We start from the raw sequence: 18,105 nt of genomic DNA on the forward strand, positions 1-18,105 counted from the left end.
ATTTCAGGCTTGTGGTCATTTAGGAGTCTTACCTAAAGTCCTTTGGTTGCGACTTTAAAGCTGTTAAATCAATCGGGTGAGATTTACACTGAACAATACAATGCTGCAGAAGCTGGCATTCACATTGATCTCATTGTACGGCATTGTGCATAATAATACAACACTGCTGTATAAGGATTTTTTCAGCAAAGAGGTTGCAAGTGACAAAACAGACAATACAAATGGATCCCACTTGCTTCTTTTCCAGTAGACTTTCGGGGTTTTATCCCTCTCACAGCTCTGTTATCAGGCTCCCTGTGTTTGTGGAGAGGTAAAGCAGACAGCTAACATTTACTGTGGGTCTGTGAACTCACACTTGGTCCTCACCTTGTCTGTGAGCTCTTGTGTGATGTCATCATACTGTGCTACCTCCGGGTCCCTGAGCAGCTTGCTGTACGCCGGGTCCACAATGGTGACTCTGAACTCGATAATGTACTCCTCGTAGTTCTCTTTTATCATGTTGGGGTTTTCTTCAAGCTGACAAAAAAGCCAAATTATGTTGTTTGACTATAGTGCCACCATTAGATACACTTTTAAATATTCAAAACAGTAAACTACAATTCTGAAACTTTGTGGGTCAACTTACTGCAGCAGCTTCGGTTGGTAGCAGAATCAGTGGGGGCGTCCAGGTGCCTGAGACAAACAGGAACTCACCAGTTAATATATGATGTTATGAAGATGTATTGATAGCTGCTATGTTTCTAAAGAAATTCAGATGCTTTCATTGAATAGTGTGGGTGCTGTAGTGTTCAACTCACAATCCCTTTCTGGCCCTGGGGTTTCAGGGATAACTCTGGAAACAAAATAACATGTTTTTAAAAAATTAGTTACACAACAATGACCATTAACTAGAGTTTGTTAAGATAAGCCTTATGCTTTAAGGTCTAGTGTGCATGATCTAGTGGTGAGGTTGCATATTGGAGCAAACTGAAACTTCTCCTGTGGGCCAAACATTTTGGAGAACTACATTAGACGACAAGCAAATGTGAATGGCCCTATCTAGAGCCAGTGTTTAGTTTGTCCATTCTCTGCTACTGTAGAAACAACATGGCAGACTCTGTGGAAAAGGACCTGCTCACTATGTAGATATAAATAGCTCATTCTAAGGTAATGTAAACACAACAATTCTTATTTTCAGGTTTTTATAAACTGATGAAAAACAGTTATGAATATTACATCCATTTCTGCCAACATATCCCCCTAAATCCTACACACTGGACCTTTAAAACCATTTTGCATAACACCCTGAATATTCATTTTTCTGGCTGGGGTGCTAAAGGTTAAGTTGACTCCAACTCTTTTGAACATTTTGAGCAGAGGTGTTAATAGCTCCTCTGATGCTTACTGAAATTGCCTCTCTGGAAATGAAAGCACTGATAATTATTTATCAATTATTTACCACTTATGCACTGTTAAAACTGACTTTTTTTTCTTATGAACATTTTTTTTGGTCTAAAAGCACATTATAAAACAGGAAACTCACATTTACCACAAAACTTGAGAAAGAAGTTCACACATACCCTTCAATTTCAGCTTGCTCGGCTACTCTCTGGAAATAAGAAGCAAGATATTAATGCAGACTTACACTAGAGATTGACAGTATAACAGTATGAATATATAAAAGCCATAAATTTGGACTTCTCTATGAAGGTATTTCAGCTGCAAACTCACTCTGGCCACCATGTCTAGATGCTCCTGAGAGCTGCTGAAGTTCTGGGCCAGGTCGTCCATGCAGAGGTTTTCATGTTGGCAGGTGTAGAGCCAGGCTCTGTACTCCTCTGAGTTTGGGACTCTGTCCAAGAAGATCCGAAACGCTTCCCAGATTGCTTCCTGACAAACTGAGGACATGTAGGGTCATTTTGTGGATGTGTTCTTTTGACTTTTCTCAGAAATCATAACAAGAAAACACACCAACCTCACAGGTAAGTATAATTATGTTAAAAAATAGACATGGCATTATATATATCTGCAATATGGGCAGACAGGGTGGAAGCTACAGCACAGGGAAATCAAATGACTGAGGATAAAGAGGATTGTTGGTATTGATCTTGGCATCTCTGCATGTGGGGAGTTTGCTTTGATTTAGGGATTTATTTACAAGATTATTATCTCCCTCAGACAAACACCGCAGCTTCACATAGGAATACTCAGCACATTACACCGTACAATGCCACAGTGCTATAATAAATCACATAACATATTGAACATGATATAATTGGGACAGTGCAAAAAGGTAGGAATGCCTTTTTCAGTAAATGTCAAACCACGTATTTAAGTTTTTGCATGTCCATGACATTTTTGTTAATAGGAAAACCATGAGCACAAAGACACCCTGAAGCCACAGTATGTTTTATCTGCCACTGTGGGGGAAACAAGCTCCACAATGTCCAATATCTTGATGCCTGTGGGAAATTTATTCTCTGACAAACTCATTTCTGGAGCGAAGCGATTACCTTCAATACACCGAATTAATCTGCCTCATTTCCACATCGTACGCCACGGCAGCTGTTGTGGAACAATTTGTATTACTCTGCCATTGTAACAGCCAAGGTGGCAATCTCTGCCTCCTAAATCATCCACAATTCATCTCTCTTGGACAAAGAATATTTGCATATAACTTCATTATATCAAGTGCTTCAGTGTGTGTATCCCTACAGTGAGGAAAACAGCTTCAGCGCATCTCTTTGTGGCATCGTGTCAGCCTCACTAGGCTCTAAACAATTGAGACAAATAACAAACATCTACAGTGTATTAAGTTATGCATGTGTATGTACATTAATTAATAAGATTTAGAGAATCATACACATTTGAGAGGATTAGAATATCTTTTTAATCATCTTTGCTAAAAGAAACATGCACAAAAACATCAAAGCAGACAACTGTTTACCCAACTGTTTGCCTAAGAGCTTTATTCTCATCTGACACAGAGTCAATGTTTTAGGAAAGGCTTATTAATTTCACTGTAAGGCGTTGCATAAAAGTTAAACTTAAAAAAGTCTATCTACGGTATAAGCTCACATCAAAGTCTCACAGTTTACCTCTGAGCTTGTAATAGGCCCGATGGCTGCCGATGACTGCTTTCATCGTCTCCTGGGGACACACTTTGACCCCCGTGGTGAGGAGCGCCGACCTCTTTGTCCGATGGCCGTCCTGCTCTGCCCTGACATTTGTGGCATGTCTGATCGGTCGGGAAGCTTCTAGGAAGTGTCGGTACTTCACATCCCTGAGTCCAGAAAAACCGTGGTCATGAAGGTCTGCAAGAGCAGTCAGTGAAGTTGGAAGTTTAGGAAGAGATATAATTTTACTTTCCAGTAGCACATGAAGTATTCCTACATTAAGGTGAATGATTTGCATTAGGTAGGAGTTTGTTTCTGTGGCAAATGCAATATTAACAGCTTCACAATGTAATTACTTGTTATATAAATGATGCAAACACAAAATAATGTTGCCATTAATTAAAAACATGTTGCCTTTGCCTTTATAGATGAAAAAAAAGCAAATACTATTTGCTGGCAACAAAACTAGGTTTGCATTATCACAAGCAAAGCAAGAGACGTTTGAAAGAGGCACAAAATCAGTGTAATTGTCACAGGACGTAATACTTATCCCGTGAAAACAGCAACAACCCTGATGATGTCACAATAATGCCATTAGTTATTTCATCCTGGGGTATAGACCTATTAAATATTAGCCGAAAGCTTGTCTTGACATGGGCATAGTGGGTATAATGAGAGACAGAGAGGAGCAAGGATTATAAATCGAACACCCTCAGATAAGGGTGCTCTGATCAATCAGCCACCAGTCATTACCAATTGATAGTCGTTCTTAATACTTTGAAGGCTGATCAGATGACACAAACACACAAGGCAGTTTCTCTAAGCACCACTAAAATAGCTTCAGTGGTCTGATTGGTCTCACAAACTGAAGCTCACACTGTTACATTCATGGTTTACTGATAACCTGACGACCAGCTCACCTGCCTGTCCTGAATGCAGACACACAAGTCTTTCTCTTACCACACACACACACACACACACACACACACACACACACACTGCAATGAATGCTTCTGTAGAGGCTGCGATACACTCTGCTGTTTTCTGACAGTGTTTACATTTAGCTTTGTTTAGTCTTGTATTATATCCACACAACTGACATGGCATCTTCATGTATACAAGCTCTTTCTCGTCTGCATTTCTCCAAAAATACAGAATTTCTCCAGTCGTGGAAACTGCTGAAAAAGGAAACCCTTTACCAAAAGAGATTAAATTGTAAGTAAAACACAAATGACTGATTAGACTGCAGCCATGATGCCTCGGCCCAGCGAGGTCAGAGAGTCTGACATGAAGACAAACTTTCCACAGTTGTTTTAATTTGTTAAAAAACGGTCAAAATCTTTTAAAATTCCAGACTGCTGCTTGGTGGTGTTGTTTGTGCCAATATGAACAATAACATTATGGACATAGGGGTGTTTGCTAACCAGAGACAGGGATCTGTGGGACTTTAGCACGGGGTATGCAATGGGTCACTGCAGTTTTGGATTTAATATGTCTTATGATGGAATCACAAATGACGAGAGATGTAGGAGTGTGCAGTGAAGGCTTGTAGCAATAAGATAAGGTCACAGCCTAAGGAGCTGCGTGTCCATCACTTGGTTTTGAGGGAATGACAGCCAGCTTCAATCAGATTGACGGACCAGTCGGATTGACTAGTCCCAAGGACTAGTTGGGACAGAGGTTTTCTGTCAGCAGGGAGAAGTCCTGTTCATCCAGAATGTTGAACCAGTTGGGGAGCTGAAGCTCACAGGGAGAAGAAGGAAGCAGGATTAATATCTTCCCCTTGCTATTCCGATGTACGATGGACCAAGGCTCTTGTTGAAAATGGAGCTGTGGATTTTTGGATTTGATGTGGCCTTAGCCCTTTTCTTTGGTTTAGCTCCCTACTGTAGCCAGGGATCCTCCATGTTGGATTGAGCAGCCAGGATATTGGAGTCTAGCTCGGCCTCAGCTGCAGCGATGGGAGCAGCACCCACTGCAACCAAGGAGTGTGGCAAAAGTTTGTAGAGATTGGAGATATATTCTTTCAGCTTGGCAATGGTTTTGGTCAGATGAAGGCAGCGATTACACCTGGATTGAGAGGTGAGTGATGGCATGCTGGAATCAGACGATAACTAGGGAAACAGAGAAAGCGACTACAGCAGTAAAGGCCTAGTGAGTGTTGAAGCTCAGACAGCTACTCCAGGTTTAGCTAATTTGCAGAGACAAAGTGTAAAAACTTACATGGGAGTTCACAGCGTTATCTTAGCTTTGATAGAAATAAAAGCAGGTTAAGGTCCTCCAAGGCATCAAACTTACTAGCACGGGCCCAAATACTGGGCCCACTGAGATGAATGAGAATCTGGCAAGGTTTTAGTGATGGTGTCCGGCAGGCACAGATGTTGTCGATCACTTGGTTTACTTCAGAACCAAGCATCCAAATGCTAAAATCTAACTGGTAACATTATGGCTTAAAACTGGATAAAATGTCAATTTGTGACAGCGCTTTCAGGTGGATTAACAAAATGCAGATGCATGCACACCAACTCTAGGGGTGAGAGATTGCAGAGTTCAACACACACAAGAGTAGGTTACTTGTATCTGCGTTCTACTTGTTAACAGTGTATCAATAGTTTTTACAAGCAATATTAGAGTCATAATATTAAGATTATTTTTACGGCATTTTTGACTTTATTAGAAAGGACAGGATGAGCATGAGGGGGGAAGAGAGGGGTCAACATGCAGCAAAGGGCCACAGGTTGGAATTGAGCTCACGGCTGCTGTGGCAATGACATAGCCTTTGAACATGGGGCACCTGCTCTACCAGGTGAGCTACTGGGCGCCCCACACATGCAGGAGTGATTGTAACAGCATATGGGGCACGGGAGAATTTTATTAAATGTAATTCAACATTTACAAACGTGTCTAAAACTGTTTTTTAGGGCGGAATTCTGGAAACTCTGGAAACTGGAATTCCCTTGAAATGCCCATGTTTGGTAGTCTTGTAATGTGTACGCAGGTATCAGGCAGATAACACTAACAACCACTGAGGAGTATTTGATTTGACAGATACTTAATCCAACAAGTTACCTAATGGCATCAGCCCTCTTACTGTAAGTTAACTGCTGCTTGCCCTACCATTGGCCATAAATAGCATCTGGCTTTGCAGTGAAAAGTATATTAAACACAGAGGGTCCCAGAGAGTCAATAAATCCTTTGCATGTGTGATTTTTGTGTCCCTCTAAGGTGCAATGTTGTATTTGAGCTTTTGAATTCACTGTAGTGTAAAAACGTTTTGGGCCTGAGGCTTTCAGGAGCTGGTTTGTGACTGGAACGTTGTCATTTCAAATGCTGGCAAAGTGCACAGATGTGTGGCGAAAGCAAATGAGTAACACTTGCTTCTCCCTGAGGAATGGTTGCTGAGATGCCCTTGGGCGACCTGACCCCACATGGCTTCACTGAAGCTGCTCAGTGGCCAGCAGTGTGCTGGGCAGCGTCCAGGTGTGAATGTGTAGAAATGCACGCATGAGGATTACAGTTGAAAAGGGATGTGCGTGCACAGCAAACCTTAAAGAGATTAAAATGAGGTGCAGGTGGATACCCAGCTGATTTTACAAAAACAATTCTGTTGCATAAAAACATTCAAACAGTAACAGACATACAGACACAGGACTTTTCCATAAAGTATAACACTGAGATGCTGCACACACTGAGAAGAAGTGCCCTAATTTTCTGATCACCTTAGTAAAGAAAACAAGCTCAGCCACCCCGGTGAGGCATTACAGGAGGGTAATTCCACACCACAACACAAGCCGGTGTGCCAGTCAATGCTCTCCAACACAGTCACACCATTGAACAAAGCTATTTTAGAAGAAAGGAACTCATTGTGATGCCAGGTGGCAAACCTCAGAGGACTTTCTAAGACAATAAGCCAGGATTTATGAGCCCCAAAAACAGACTTCAGGTCATCGGACCCAAATAATAGACTGTGCCTTCTCTGGATTAGGGAGCAGAATGAATGTAACAGAGAAATGAAAAGAGCAACTGAGTGTAAACAATATAATCACTGATATACCGGCATCAGACACGGAGCTTTAAGTTGGCGATGGTGCATTTTTGTGAAGAAAAACATGACAACAGGACAATCTCATGTATTAATACACATCTCCATGACAGCCATTAAGTTGTGTTAACTATAACATAATCATGTCCAGCATGGTGAACACTGGACCACAAGCAGATGAAGAACAATACAGGTAGAGTCCAGAGATTCAGAAGTAAGAGCTACAACTGTGTGTTGTCTCATTTTCCAAGAGTTGACACAACATCATAAACATGTGTAAAAGCCCTGCAACATTAACTAATATATAGAGTTGTTGTTTTTTTTTACTAATAATGAAATCAGTAATTTGTTATGGTCACAATAATGACAATATTAAAAATACTAACAGTAATTGTGTAAAAGATATGCTGGAATTTACTACAGTCGCTGTATTTGTTTTGAGATGTTGCATGTTGTTGTACTAACTCAGTGCTGAAACATGGAAACATCATAGAGGGATGAAGTCTCTCCCTTTTGGTGACCCACCATGGGACCTTAGGTTGTAAAAAATATGTGTGATAGTTAAAAGTGACAGACAAATTATTTTCGGATCCCGTTATGACTGTGCCATGAATTACACATGTGATGTCTATCAATTCAAAACATAATTTTGTAAGTCAAGACAGTCGCAGTTTGCCCTGAAACTGTTGAAGTAGACTACATGTTGCGTAAGTGAAGTCAGTAGTTTCTTTCTCACTGAAGCTACAATGCCTGTGTGGTTCTTATGGGAATGCACTAACTCAAGCAACACGTCTTATTCGTTCTTCTATTATCAGCTGATAAAAAGACCAGGGAAGTGTCACTGGATTAAGCACATCAGGTCAGATAAGGTTACATTTGTGTGTGGGAAATAGCTAAGTCACCTAGCTAGCTAGCTAACTAGCTGGTGTTGGCGAAGTATAAACCGTTTCAAACTAGACATAGGTCCAAGTGTTAATCCTATTGGAATGTTGTTAATGCAGTAGATGACAAGCAAATTATTAAAGACAGAAGGGTTATCAGGGGCAGCATTTGAATTTTGCATTGGTGCAAGGCTTGGGTGCCACCACTATTGAAGTTAATGGGTCAGGCATGTCAAGTCCCACTATGACCAAAACCTTTGACTGGAAAATGTTTCCACTGAATACAAAACCACACATTACCTAAAGTTGACTGATGTTTTTTTTTAAACTATATATGCTCATTCGTTTTCCTTGATATTGGTGTCCAAACAGATTACATGATTTGTCATCAGATGACAGGAAGTAAACAAGACCATATCTGTTGCCCTAGCAACAATATGGCAATGAAGCAGGCTATACTGTGCGAGCCAAGAGATGTAATTCACTGAGCGGTTTCACACTAAACTAAATTGTACTACAACAAACCACTCGTGAAATTCATGTGCAATTTATGGCACAATTCAAACATGATCAAAAAATGATTTGTCTCTAATCAATGACTACCGCACAAATCTTTTTCTGAAATGCCCTGTGGGGGAAACAGGAAGGAAAAACGAGGAATTGTGCCTCTCTATGGTATCGCTCATACATTGTGATGTCATAATATCATTGTCACTTGAATATGTGTTGTGATGGAGTAGCTGGGAATGCTAACAAACATGCAAACTACTTCTGTGAAGTCTGAAATTGATTTTGTTGAGACAGACAGAGATGCACGTTCACTGTGGTGGTTGTTGCATTACATTGTGTGTCCACCTACTTTAAGTTGTAGTAGGAATGTGCATGCCTGCTGTGCTACTGGCCTTTATTCGGGAATTAGAATTAAAGAGCTGAAAAAGGGCCCCAAACACAGGCATTCATTGATGTTTTGCTTGACATGAATGGTGGAGAAAGACAAGTATAAAGTGTGTTAATCACTGTATTACACCTAAATAACAACCTCTACAAAGAACAATATTGTTTTCTCAAATCCAAACTTGGCCCAACACCAAGAACACGCAAAGAATGTGTGGGCATTGACATTACAGCCTGAAGCTTTGTGGGCAAATATCCCCCATTTTAGTGTCTGTCAGGCAGACCCATTCACCCGACAAACCTTCCACTTCCATTCCAGCAGGTCAGAAGGCGGCCTGAAATTTAGCCAAATCATGCGTGCCTCCATTAATAGTCACGCCAGCGAGACAACCTTTTAAATGGGTTTTTGGAAATCGGTAAGCTTGAAGCCTGACTTGCACATGCAGAGACACGAGGGCCTGAGCGAGAGGAGGGAGTGTTTGAGCGGGCCTTAATGCCCGGTGCAGCCACAAAAAGGCCTCGCAGCAGAATTACAAGCCAGAAAAGATTAGCGTCCTGCGACACTGGGAACAGAATGGCTTTTGTTTCCTTCAGGATAATGAGCTCACCCAGGCACATCAAACTGAACAAGACAACCAGTGCAGTCGCAAATGTTATCACTGGTGAAGTGATGCTATCTTTCTCAGTGAACATCTATTATGTCTCTGCCCGTTTAATTCATGGTGAATATTCATGACCTCAAAAGTTTTTTTTCTTAAAAAAATCAAAGATCTAAGTGAGCATGAGCAAACAATTTGTAATTTGCAGAGAGAAATCTTCGAACTGCAGAGTCACGCACAATTTTAACTGGAAAACCTTGTTGCCCTTGAAGTGGATTGCCCGTTCTTTAAGTCTCGCCATGCAATCAAACCTCATCGACAGAAAACCTGCAGGAAGGTCTTCACAACAAATAATTATTTGTCAGTAACTAAACATAAAGTGACCTTTTTCCAAAGTTTGGTCCTTCTTGAGGCAGGTGTGTAAAAAAGGCGTGTAGAAATTTATCACTACTTTATTGACAGAATTACATCTGTCCTTGCTACAAGTGCAGCCTCAAAGAGGTAGATTGTTCAAACTTGCAAATATGCAACTACTGAAACCTTCTGTGTGAAAACAAACATCTCGCTCTCCAATCATAATATAAAAGGCAATTACTGGGTGAAAAATCTCAACTATGTTGACAGAAATCCAGCCTCCCACAGGGTTCTTACCTTTGATTCGACTTGCTTGGAGGGTAAACAGACACAAAGTGAGGAAAAGTCCTGACTTCAAAAGCATGATGGGCTAATTTATGTGGTCTTCAAGCCCAGAGTTGTCATTTGTAAAGAAGCTGTTGCAAGCAACAATAAAATCCACAATCTCTTTATCACGAGTCCATAAGCAGAGGGTGCAACAGTGTCCTCATCTGTGCTGACAAGGTCTTCAGCTTGTGCCAAAAGAGGGTGTCCAGTCCACTCTTATCTGTGCTCCAGCTCAGTTCTTCAGCAGCAGTTAGTTCCTGGATGCTGTTGGATCCCTGTAGACAAGCGAGGTGGCTACATGGGTGGATGAGCAGAGGGAGCGAGGGAGGGAGGAGAGAGGTAAAGGAAGGAGAGACGGTGAACGGGTGGAATTTTGGCTCAGGAGGTTTCCTTCTACGCTGTCAGTGTGACAAGAGTGACGAGGTTAAAAAAGCAGGCTCTGTTTTGAGTCTAATCTCTTTACCTTCTTCTTGCTGCTTGTAATCCGTGCGGGGCCACGTGGCCGCCCGGCCTCATCCTGTTAGCCACCTTCTGGACCCTCATCTGTCAGCTGCACAAACTTGGGGATCGGCCAGCCAGCCTAGATCAGATAACTACTTCCTACAGTCGCCCCAAAGTTGATCACTGACACCCAGACTCTGTGTGTTCTTATCCGCCTCTATGTGTCACTGTTTGAATGTTCTAACTCATCCTCTTCTTGCTCTCAGTTTAGATTCCTCCTTCCTGGGTGCTCACAGCAAATCCCTACCTCCCAGGCCAGCAATTTTGGGTGCCAAGTGAGGTCAGGGTTGCAGTGTTGTTCTGTGCTATTCACCCAGCTACCAAAAACAATGTGTCTAATTCCTATTTGAGCTGCACAGCCAAGTTCAGGCCTCTCTTCTGACTGTAAGAGCAGTGTCTACATGTAACCCTGCCCCCTTTCCCCTGTGTTTTGGCTGTTGTAGATGCACCTGACTGATCCTCCTCCTCCACTATTTGCACAGTTTTCCGTGAAATGGAGGAAAAATTCACCCACCTCCACTTCCTGAGGTGTCTTTTTGATACTCACTTATTCCATATTTCTCTCATCCAAAGGTATTTGACTTTGCAGAAAAAAGCAGGATCAGGAAAGTCTCTGTTCCTCAATATCACCTCTCTTCTCTTTTAGTTTATTTTTTAGGTGCTGGAGGTGATGGTTGCAGATGGTGGAAGAAGTAAGCAGAGACAGTGGAGGCATGTGTGGCCTCTCCAGTTATGGCGTATCAGGGTGGGAAGGCCCCATGTTGTTAGTCTCCACCCTTGCCTCTTCCTGTGAAGAGGATTAGCTGCACTTGTTGGTTGTTAACAATTTGCTGCAGTAAATAAGCCTCTTCAAGAGCAACATAATCCACCCAGGCTGCGTTCTGACACAGTAATCTGAACCTTTAACTAATGATTGTGGCTGCATTGAGAGTGGCACATTCTGAAGCTGTATTATTCAGTTTTTTGGCCACATGGAGACAAAAGCTGTATTGGCTAACATTTTAGCAAACAAATGCCTATGTACACATCCAGATTATATGTTGGCTAGTTTTGCCGAATGGAGTTTTAACCTGTGATTTAGGGCCGGGCAACATATCAGTACCATGTCTGAAGGCCCAGACATGCCAAAGCAACATCAAAGAACTTTTGGCGTAGATGGCTGACTTTTGCATCGCTTCACATTGCCTGTGTCTCAGCCCAAAAAGGGCATTTGAACACAATGCAAAGACTACAGCCAACGGCCAACTGGCAGGTACGTTCCACCCCTGCCTGAGAGGAAATAACTCTCCACACCAGCAGGTGGTAGTAGTCTGAATTCGTCATTTGAAAAGGGAAACCAGGAGACCAACAGGACAGATTCAAGATGCTAGTTAGCTAGGTAGCACACTAACAACACAAACTGATGTTGAAAGAACAAAGATTGTTCACTGAGCACTAGTGAACAATAATGCAAACCATTAGGAAGCGTTCCTGCTAAAGAGCTCAGTGGCTACAAAAAAATAATCTTACCTCAAGTGTTTATCTCACATTCTCACTGACTTTGGCTGTTTGTTTGCTTCTCTCACATTCCACACTGCAAAATCTAGGGTGACAAACACTCACTGACAGCCTGACATTGACAAACAGCCGACTGTCAGCCTTGTGTGTCAGGGCTCTGCGACTTTGGATATATCAATAATATTGCATAAGTGTTGTCTTTTCCTAGTTTTACAGGCTGCATTACAGTAAAGTGATGTTATTTTCTGACCTCATCAGACTGTTCTAACTGTTCTATTATTTGTCTTTCCCAATTCCTAATTATATGTACATTACTGATGATTTCATATCCAAATATCTCATTGTGTAAATATGTTCCGAACACACCAACCATACAACAGCTTCAAAATATCAATTGAGATATTTTGTCAAAAACCTTGTGATATTTGATTTTCTCTCCATCACCCAGCCCCACTTTAAAGAGCTATTTTTATGTATACATGTCTGTTACATTAAAGAATTATTGTGTTAGTACATTACAAGCAAATTAACGTTTGCATGTTTTTGCACCTGAGCAGCTTTTCTATTTTTAATATACTCCTGCTGGGAAACTTATATTATTGTTAGTCTAAAAAATGTACCTTAAATGTGCCTTTAAAATCAGAAAGCCAATACATGCACCAAATCCAGGATTATATGGTAAATTTAAATGTATTTATAAATATTTTTGTGTGATTCTGTGTTGATTACGAAGGGATACAGTTTGCTTACCTTCCTAATGGTTTGTCAGTGGTCAGGGTATTTACTCTCCCGCAGTTGGTAGGATCTGGTAGAATACAGTTGGTAGAAACTCCACAGTACCAGTATTAACCTTGATTTCATGATGCAAAATAGCTGTCAGAAAAAAAAACATTTATTGGGACAATTATCTCAGTTGACATGAGAGAAGTGATCACAATATAATCAATAGAATCAAATTTTCTTTTGATCAATCTATTGAGTTAATGCATGACTCACATTTTGCAAAAGCAGACGAACTCTGCTGAAGCACAGAAATAAATGTCTCTCTGCACTGGACGACAAGGTAACATCAGGTACAGACTGTTCTCATCACAGCACATTTGAGAAGATTATAAAACCATCTTCACATATATTTATAAACTGAAAGAGGCCACAGTACACCCACGCTGACATTTGTGAGGACTGTCTTTTTCAAGAGGACTCCTTTTCAAATTTACATACAAAAAATTCACCTCCCCAGGTAAATTAAACTAACTATTAAACTATATATGTATCAACAAAGTGTTGATTGCCGAGTCCTCGCTTGTACACTTTTGCATATGTTTTGCAGTTGTATAATCAATCAAACCTGACCTTTGCGGTATGTGACCCTGACCCATATCCTTCAGGATTAGAGTCAGGGTCACAGATCAGTCTTGGTCAAGCTTAAGTCATAGATTTTTGCTTCAGAGTGAGGATTAAGAAAAAACTTTGACATTCAGCCCTAAGCATTACTATCAAGTTTAAGCCTGAAATAACCTGACACTAATGCAACATCATTGTTGAATTTTAGCATCACTTATGCATAACAGCAGTCTAATCTTGTATCTGAGTCTTGTAGATTAATAATGCATTCTTAAATTCACTGTATATTCACTTTGATATTTTTTTTCCAAAATAAACAAATCCTTGTCAGTCTCGACCAGAATCTTGCTTGGACAAGCTTGACCTTCTCCCACTGCCTGATGACTTGAATCATTGTCCAATTAGAGTGGTCCGTTTTAATTATGCAACAAAGGGAAAGTGGTACTTGCCATCTGTCAGAAGAGGTTATTTCATTAGGGACAGAGCCTAGGTGTCTCTGGTTGGCAGAGTCTGGCACAGCAAAAGACACCTCTGCTGTTATATCCACGATCTGTAGCTGCTAGAGCGTGTTTGTGTGCGGTGGGGTTTTTAGGTGGGGCTACAACAACTTTAGAAAGAATTACACATTTTACTAATTGATATTTTAAGCACAATTTCATTTTTCCCACACACTTTAGTTACCACAGGTGATATTCAGACTGGGAACATACCTGCTCTCGTCAAGGTGCTGCTCAGTTCCCTGTTTGTATGCGCTGTTTGAGCCCACTTTTACTGCTGCTTTCATGTTTAGTAATCCTCTCAGAAAGATGCTTGAGATCTTGAAAGGTTGCTCTTGACCAGGAACCATCCCCTCTGAATACAACACGAGGAGAAAAAAAAAAATAGCAGTTAGCCCTTTTTTCACTGGAGAACCACTCCACATTAAATCTAAATATTTTTACCTGCACACTGATTTAATTAATACCATATCCCACAGCTAGTGGGCATGAGGTTTGTTACTGTACCTCAAATTTTTCTTCAAAACTCAGACTTTCTTGTTTGTGCTGTAGAAAATATTCCACATTGCTCATGGTGACCTCTGTCATAGAAATACTAGTCCTGAATTAATGTGATGTTGGAATAATCGGAATTGACCCCATAAATGCATAAATACGGCTGACAAAAGTAAATGTTCAGGTGACGGTAAGAAACTTTTTATTAATTCATATATAACTGCATGTTAAATTTTTGCTTATATGTAATTTGTATTATGGTATTTTGTAACCAGTGGCTGTCTGTGTAGATTGTCCTACATATTTAGAGAAGTTATTTATTAGCATCTGTCAGGTAAAGCAATATTTTAGTAGTTTTAGGAGACACACTGGTGCAACCAGTGTCCCAAGTCCAGGACAAAATCACCTCATTATCATGTGTTCTTTAAATTCTCTGAGTAATAAAATGTAACACGTTTTGTAGCTACCGTGTCTTTTCCACATCGTGACTCAAAGTTCATGAACACACCAAATTCAGAAAAACCAGAGCTGTTTAGATCAAATTTGCGGCTGTGGGAAAAACCTTTCCCCCAACTCAGAAAATGGGACCATCCGAGGCTGCATAATTATGCCAACTATGAGCCAATCATTGACTACAACAGCACTTGGCAAACAGTCAAGTTGTAGAGGGACAACAGACAATCAGTTCAAGTGGCATCAAAATTGTTAGCTTTTCTTGCCAAAGCCCTTGGGCATGCCCACAGTGTTACCCCACACTGGATGTACTTGCCAGTGTGACTCTCAAGCCAAGTGATTTCAACTATAATTTTAAAACTATTATATTGACTGAGTTGTATTATAAGTAAGGGATAATGGACAAAGTGTCAATTATAACTTTTTAATGGCTGACTTAGAGGCTTGAACCGTCTGCCTTAGGAAGGCCGTTAAAAAGAACTAATGGACACCTCCATGGGCATTATCCCACTGGTACCATGGTCACTTGCCAAAGAAATAAAAAGCAAGACTATTCATTCATATTTTTATGCTTTTTTGAAGTCAAAATCTAACAGTTTTAACTCAATTTTCTTGGTAACACCTGAGGGTTTACCTAATACCTGGAACAATCATTGCCGCCCCATAAAGTTCTTATGCAATGGAAACATTATTCACCTCTCCACTTAATAGAACTAACCTTAGTTACGACCTAGCAACGGGAGATACTCTAGTCCGCCCTGTTATTAGCCAGAAAGCTAACGTTATGCTAGCAAGATTCAAAGTCAATAACATTGCATATAGTTGACAAACAGTAGATATAATTTCACAATAAGACCGGCTAGCTATCCAGCCGTGTCACTGTTAGCAAATCGATACCAAAATTTTCACGAACTGTCGGCAGAGTTGAATAGCTGTTGGGACGTTAGCTGAAGAGGGGTAGCCTGGTTCCAGACCATAGACCCCGCCTACTCAACTGAGTAGGCTTGCATTACTGGTCTGGCATACTTCAATGAATTTGCGATTTATCTCGTCCAAACGATGGACGGACCAATGAACGCTGGGGGTCTAGCGATTAGCCAATCAGCACCACGCTGATGTCAAGCTGTACGCCGGTGGATAAGTGGTGAGGATAGCAACAATGGCGACCCCTACAGATCCTACAGACCACATTAACGATGCTATCGAGGTATTTCGCCACTACTCGCGTTAATGGAGGACCAAATTAAGGAAGCTGCTAAACTGGATTTAACGGCGATGCAGCTGGGCGTGCACAACAACGGAGACATTTTAAACGGGCAATGCTTGCTTGTTTTCGGCACCCCCGAGGCATGGATACTAATGACGTCAGATTCTGGGTGAGTCGTTGATCTCTACTGATTGGTTAGGGAAAAAAATCAAATTCCCTCCCCCTTGTAAATCGCCTTCAATGGAAGCCATGTCAGACTGAAGGTTCTGGGAGCTTCAGTCTGACACTCAGGCTAGAAGAGGGGCGGTGTAGTACCTGCAGGGTGCGTTGCTGTCTCCCTCCTGTGGTGTTCAGAGGATAAGACTACTCTCAGCTGGTACCGTTTATGAAAGAGAAAGAAAGAACACATATCGTCTTAACCACTATATTATTGCAGTTATGCTAACTACACACCACACACTAACATTAACATACACATGGTAACGTCAACTAACGCTACAATAAGGTTAAGGTTACCAGGTTAACGTCACTCCTCTTGTATATAATATTCGCCAAATGTAGACTTGTATGCAATTGGCTAACGTTACTAACATTATATTAATACTTAACTATAAAGTTTGCCTTGAATTATGGAAGCTAACTTTGTTAGCAGCGGTTTGGCACTGGCAAGCCGAGTGCAGGGTTCAGTCAGGTTGCCAGTGTAGGCGGTCGTGCGCAGTGTACTCCGCACTCCTCCATGGCTCCGCCCCCTACTCTAAAATTTGCATAGATTTGCATATCTGGCTCCAGAAATCCAAGATGGCGACGGCCAAAACGCCAAACTCGAGGCTTCACAACGGCAGTCCACAAACTATGTCTGTTATTTTTACAGTCTATGGTTGTAAATTAATTGTGAACACATTACAGATGCTGGTACTATTACGTAGCCGGTGCATTAATTTAGAATAGTGAACAGACAGTTTCACCGGAGCTACTTACGTGGTGTCCATTATCAGTTTTAACAGACACCATTTTATTTCTAAGTTAGTCAGTACCACTAACACACTCAGTTCTGCTGCCAGCAGGTGGGGACTCTACTGCTTGTGCAATTTTTTGTATTTAAAAAATTAAAAATCATGAATCTCAGTAATTACCACTTTTGTGGTGATTTGTAATTGTGTTCTACAAATACATCAAAAATTCAAGTTGCCCTACTATTTAGATGCATCAAATTATTTCAATAAACTGTAAATATTAGTGGACAGACAGGTAGAAAGAGCTAATTAAGTTCCTATAGCCTAACTATGACTGTAAATACCAAAATAAAGTTGTTGTTTTTTAATTTTGTTTGTAGATACTGTATTTTCCCCTGAAGACTGTATAAGATCTATATGCCTCAATTTTTTTTCAAGATAACATAAAAAAAACCTCTGATATTATTTTCCAGTGCGGTTCCAACTTTTAACCTTCCCTTGGAAAGCTGAGAAAGACGAGTGCCTCAGGGCTACAGTCTAATATTAGAGTCATGTTTGTCATGGCGCTCCTCTTTGGGAAAATCCACTCTGGGCTGATTATCGGTGTGATCCACTCTGCTTGACCTGCAGCAGTGAAAGTGCCATTGCCAGTGTTCCTGTGCCAACGTGAACTCTGTGACCTATAGGCTAGTGGAGTGGATGAGGATGTTTTCAGTCACCCATAATCAGTAATGAAGATCAGTTCATAAGTGTAGTAGCCTTGAGATTAATGCAGCTGAATTTGTGATGCCTTTGAACCTGTTAACACTAAAGAAGACACACTGCTGTGTGGGCATGCAAAAGATCGAGTCTTGCTAAATGTATTCATTGATAACCATCAGGATGTGTGCAGTGGCAGTAACACATATGAACTGTGGATGCTGAAATACTTTTTCTGCTTTAAAAGAGTGGAAACTAAAATACTGT

General features: G+C 41.0%; 1 protein-coding gene across 2 annotated transcripts in view; it reads right to left on the minus strand.

Moving 5' to 3' along the window:
- Window positions 1-10,727, minus strand: part of impg1b (interphotoreceptor matrix proteoglycan 1b) — a 32,141-nt gene extending 21,414 nt beyond the window's left edge. Inside the window, exons 1-7 of one of the 2 annotated variants that reach the window (XM_033641842.2) lie at window positions 10,163-10,727; window positions 3,078-3,293; window positions 1,711-1,877; window positions 1,560-1,588; window positions 798-832; window positions 626-672; window positions 367-516 (exon numbers count right to left, since the gene is read on the minus strand). In XM_033641842.2, coding sequence (XP_033497733.1) covers window positions 367-516; window positions 626-672; window positions 798-832; window positions 1,560-1,588; window positions 1,711-1,877; window positions 3,078-3,293; window positions 10,163-10,229 — 711 coding nt within the window. In that variant the 5' untranslated portion in view covers window positions 10,230-10,727. The remainder of the gene's footprint in view (window positions 1-366; window positions 517-625; window positions 673-797; window positions 833-1,559; window positions 1,589-1,710; window positions 1,878-3,077; window positions 3,294-10,162) is intronic. The other variant, XM_078175077.1, reaches the window with a different exon arrangement.
- Between the last annotated feature and the right edge of the window lie 7,378 nt (window positions 10,728-18,105).

The sequence above is a fragment of the Epinephelus lanceolatus genome, chromosome 15, assembly GCF_041903045.1.
Source record: "Epinephelus lanceolatus isolate andai-2023 chromosome 15, ASM4190304v1, whole genome shotgun sequence".
Classification (NCBI taxonomy): Eukaryota; Metazoa; Chordata; class Actinopteri; order Perciformes; family Serranidae; genus Epinephelus; species Epinephelus lanceolatus.